Source organism: Oxyura jamaicensis, chromosome 1 (assembly GCF_011077185.1).
Source record: "Oxyura jamaicensis isolate SHBP4307 breed ruddy duck chromosome 1, BPBGC_Ojam_1.0, whole genome shotgun sequence".
NCBI classification, from domain to species: domain Eukaryota; kingdom Metazoa; phylum Chordata; class Aves; order Anseriformes; family Anatidae; genus Oxyura; species Oxyura jamaicensis.
This window is the reverse complement of record NC_048893.1, coordinates 143,733,797-143,738,496: the sequence shown is the minus strand read 5'-3', so window position 1 is coordinate 143,738,496 and position 4,700 is coordinate 143,733,797. Positions and strand designations below refer to the sequence as shown.

Sequence of the window (4,700 nt, the reverse complement as noted above, 5' to 3'; positions counted from 1 at the left end):
CCCCCCCCCCCCCCCCCCCCCCCGCCCTCTGCTTCAGGGGGTGAAGCGAAACCCACCGGGGAGGGAGCCGGGAAAGCGCTCCCTGCCCCCTTCCCCTCCCCTCCCTCCTCCCTCCCTCACTAGCTGCCTCTCTCCCCTACTACAGCCATAATGAATACTGTACATTCCTAAATGTTGTGCTGTAATCTCTCCGTCCGCACAGCACTTTCTGCCGTACCCCCAAAGCCCTTCCATCGCGGCCCCCCGGCCGGGGGGGTGCCCCCCTTTGTGCACCGCACACCCCGCTTCCCTGCCCCCGCCTTCTCGGCCGGCAATTTACACAGAAAAGCAGAGTCCTTGCTTAATAAGAGAAGCCGGAGACCTTTTGTTCCGCCCCATGACAAGAGCTAACGCTGCAGATCAGCCCCTCTCTCTCTCCTCGGCTCTCCTCCCCGGCTCTCCCCCTGCTCTGGGCTCCCCGAAATAAAACTACCATCCCCGCGGGGTGCAGGGGGGCGAAGGGAGCCGAGGCTCGGCTCCGGAGAGAAAAGAAAGACACCCTCCCCCCGGCCCCACACGGCACACACGCACCGAGCGAGCACTTACCTTGATATTTGGCGTCAATTTCCCTCATCAAGGAGACATTTCGCTGCAGATCGAAGGGCATCGACTCGATGGAGTCCAGGTAATCCTCCACATAGTTCACGAGGTGAAGCTGCTCGCCGTTCGCAGGACTCAACATTTTCATCCGGCGAAAAGGGGAGGGGGGGGGGGGGGGAGTAAAAATAAAAAATAATAATAAAAAAAAAAATAGATCCTTCTCTCCGCACGCTTCTCTCTGTCCCCCTGGCCCGGCGGGTGCTGCTCCCCCCGGAGGAGGCAGGCGGGGGAGATGGGCTCGCCCCCCAGAAGCCGAGAGCAGCTACATCGGAGTGCTCTCGTGTGAGGCAGAGGGAGCCGCACGCACACACACACACACACACACACACACGGCACGCACACACACACCCTCCGCCAGTCCCCTCCAGCCAGCAGCAGCTGATTGAATGGCTGTCGTCGTGGGTAATTCACGGAGGAGGCGGCACGGGAACAATCGGAGGGATCCGTGTGTGTGTGTGCGTGGAGGGGGGGGGGGGGAGGAGGAGGAGGAGGAGGAGGGAGGCGGGGGGCTCGAGCCAGCCCCTCCGAAACACTCCGCAAACAAAACGCGCCCTGCGAAGTGCCTGTCAGGGGCAGCCCCTCCGCTCCTCCTGCTCCTCCTCCTCCTCCTCCCGCTGCTCCTCCTCGGGGCCGCCCGGTGCCGCCCGCCCGCCGGGCCGGAGGCGCGCAGCCCGCAGCCCAGTTTCAAACACTTGGGAAACATTTGGCCCCGCCGCGCACGGCGCATGCGCACCCCTCCCGCCGCTGTGTACACACACACACACACACACACACACACACACACGGGCGGGCGGACACACGGACACGGGCGCGCACACGCGCGTTCCCCTCCCCCTCCCGGAACCGCGGCGGAGCGAGCACCGCCCCCCCCTTCTTCCTCCTCCTCCTCCTCCGCTTGCCACGAGTTGGGCGGGAGCCCGGGGCGCTGAGGGGGGAACGGGGCAGCTGGGTGCTTGCTTTCACGCCGGGCGCTGCCAGCAGCCCGCTGCCGGGACCGGCACGGCTCTGAGGGGGTACCGGGAGCCGTGCAGCTCCCCCCCACCCCCCCGTGGGGCCGGGCGCTGAGGAGAAGCGCTGCCCCCCTCCCTCCTCCTCCCCGCCCTCCCTCCTTCTGTCCTCAGCGGGCAGCCGCAGCCATCAGCCCCGCGGCGGCTGGCAGCCCCGCCAGCCAATCGCCGCCCGGCTCGCCGCCCGCCCCGCGGCTCTCGCAGCCAATCACAGCCGGCCGGAGGGGGGGGGAGGAGGGAGGGAGGGAGCCGCGGCGACAGCGCTGCCCGGGATACCGGCCTGGGCAGAAGGGGCGGTGAAACCGGAGGGGGGGGGTGCGCATGCGCGCTGCTAGCGGCGCGGGGAGAAAATGGAGCCGTGCGCGGGGGGCAGCCCGAAACTACATGTCCCAGCAGCCCCCGGGGCGACGCGGCTGTTGGTAACGGGCGGCCTGCTCGGGGCTGAGGGGCCGGCTCGGGGCGACCGCCCCCAGCCCGCTTCCCCGGAGGCTGCCGGCAGCGGGGGGCGGCCCCGGCCCGAGGGAGGCGGCCCCTGCCCGAAGGGGGCGGCCCCGGCCCGAAGGGGGCGGAGTTCCTCGGCTCCCGCCCTTGGAAATGCAGCGGCGTTGTGGGGGGGGGGCGTGGTTTTGTTAAAAAAATAAATAAATAAAAATAAAACTCTCCTGCCTCCGCCTCGAGATAGGCCGCTCTCCGCCTCGTGTTTTCTCAAAACGTCACCGGCGATCGCCTCGCTCAGGGGACGCTGGCTCATGGCCAGTCGTGGGCACGGCCTCGGGGGCGGCAGCCTGTGGCCCTCATGCCTCGCAGAAGGCTGAGGCGCTGTCAGCGATTAAAGGTGGTGAACAGTCCCCTGGCTGCTGAAAGGAGCAACGCCAATAATTGTGAGTCAGTAGAGGCAAGACATCCAGAAGGAATTCAGACGAGTCCCAGGAAGAGTCGTTCTTGCAAAAAAGTTAGCCACCACATCACGCACACGGCAGTAATTACACATACAAATCGGGTATCAGTTCATAAACGTACCCGGTGATTTGCTGAACAAGAGCTTCCATCATCACAGGAAAAGTCCAAGTCCATCATCACAGGAAAAAAAAAAAAAAAACAGGAAGGTGCATCTTCTAGGTATAGTAGTGGCTTGCTAGGCTTCAGTAATCTGCTCAAAAAAGCAGATACTAAAGATCTAACTTTACAGCAGTGAGAATCAAGGGAACCTGCAACCAGGCCAACAAACCATGCAACTGCTCTGTAACGTATTTTGTGTATCTAACATATCTTTTATGTAACATAAATATTCCAGTCATTGTGTTTTCATCAGCATAATGTTCAGAGTTCTTAATATGAGCAGCATAAATTTCAAAACCTTCAAATACGTTCCATAACTGCAGATACCGAGGATATAAGACGTTAGGTATATATCCACATGAGAAATTCTGCCCCCGTTCTCTTTCTCTACCTTAGCTGAATGTTGCTGTATGAAATACTCTGTAATTACTACAGCGGTGCCCCTCTTTATTAGAAAAGATAGTGTCTTCTGATCATTAGTCATTATACTTTATAGGTACAGACAACTCGGATGAGTTATTCCCTCTAATAAACTGCTGTTTCTTCACCATTTAATAGCTTAATCCCTTTCTTCTACAGTCACATTTGTTTTTCTTGTGTTTGTTCTTTACGAGGCTACATTCATACTTACATGAGAGACGATAATAGAATTTTACAGGTCTATTAATCTTGCTTATGGTTGAAAGTTTTGAAACAAAACCGCAGGATTTTGGAAGGAAAGATGAGCAGAGTTGAATTTTGCAAGTATTAAGGCCAGGAGACAAGTCATAGTTTGTACTTTCATGCAACAGGCATCACTGGACAGCTTATACCATTTACAGGTATTTGGGCCAGAAATACCTCCTTGTATCATAAATTATACAGGATTAATCATTCTAAAACTTAGAGGGGAAAAAAAAAATCTAGCTGAGTTCGTCTCTCCCTTTGCCTGCTTGCCTTGAGACTGCCAACCTCACTACTTCTTTCAGACGTGTTTTCTGGCTGCTGCCATTTGCACCTGTTGCACTTCGTGAGCTTAAAAAGCACTGGCATTAAAAGTGCCCTAAAAATTCTGACTGGAACTGGTAATTGTGTATTGCAGTACAAGGCCAAGGCAGAGGTACAACTGGAGATGACACGGATCAAGGGGAGATTATTCCATGGGCTCCACAATCCCACAGTGAATTCAGAGGAGGTGCACCTCAACAGCTGGAAACAACCAACAAGGACACCCATCTGACCTCTGACCAAAGTCATGCAGACTCTCCAGCTTGTTTCTGTAAAGTGCAGCACAGGAACCAAATGCTTCAGATGGAAAACTTGTAGCACACGTTAGAGCAGTTGATGGATAGGTTGCCAGAACAGCAGTGGTGCTGAAAACTCGGGGCCCGGCCTAATGGCTTTTGGTAAGAGCAAGAAAATTTATTTCCTTAACTGTGTTTTATGTCCACCGATCCTGAAATTTCTTTTGCAGTTTCATTTCATTTCCCCTGAATTACTCTTTTAGCATAGGTATCTCAAGATCATTTTTCTTTTATAAAACATACTCTTCCTGAACTTTGGGGGAATGGCCACTCAACATTTACAACATTTCTGAGTCAAGCATTTGTAATAAGCATGAGACAACTTTTATTCTCCATTTAAAAAATTAAATTGGATTCTTAGACAAAAAGCATTTGTAAATTTCGTAAAAATAAAAAAGCGCTATAAAATGTGAGTCAGAATGAGTCTGTTAGTACAGACTACTCCAGAGTTCTAAGAATAAATGAATAAATCCAGTCCACTGCAGTGGATTTAGCTTTAGTCTTCACAACACCACCCCCCCCCCCCCCACACACACACACTTACTTTCTTAGGGCCAGATTCCTTTGCAGACCAGAAAGAAGAGCCACAGATACTAGAAACATGCTCTTGTTAGCCCAACAAATGCTGCTTTTCTCCTCTGTCAGCAATTCTAAGACAGTGTGGTTTAATTCTTAAGATAAATGTAGCACCCCGAGCAATACGTTGGGAAAC

At 54.7% G+C, this 4,700-nt stretch overlaps 1 protein-coding gene across 1 annotated transcript in view; it reads right to left on the bottom strand.

Annotated features, from left to right (window-relative positions):
* Nucleotides 1-1,341, bottom strand: part of ING1 (inhibitor of growth family member 1) — a 5,288-nt gene extending 3,947 nt beyond the window's left edge. The window contains exon 1 of the mRNA XM_035318142.1: nucleotides 586-1,341. Coding sequence (XP_035174033.1) covers nucleotides 586-727 — 142 coding nt within the window. The 5' untranslated portion in view covers nucleotides 728-1,341. The remainder of the gene's footprint in view (nucleotides 1-585) is intronic.
* Between the last annotated feature and the right edge of the window lie 3,359 nt (nucleotides 1,342-4,700).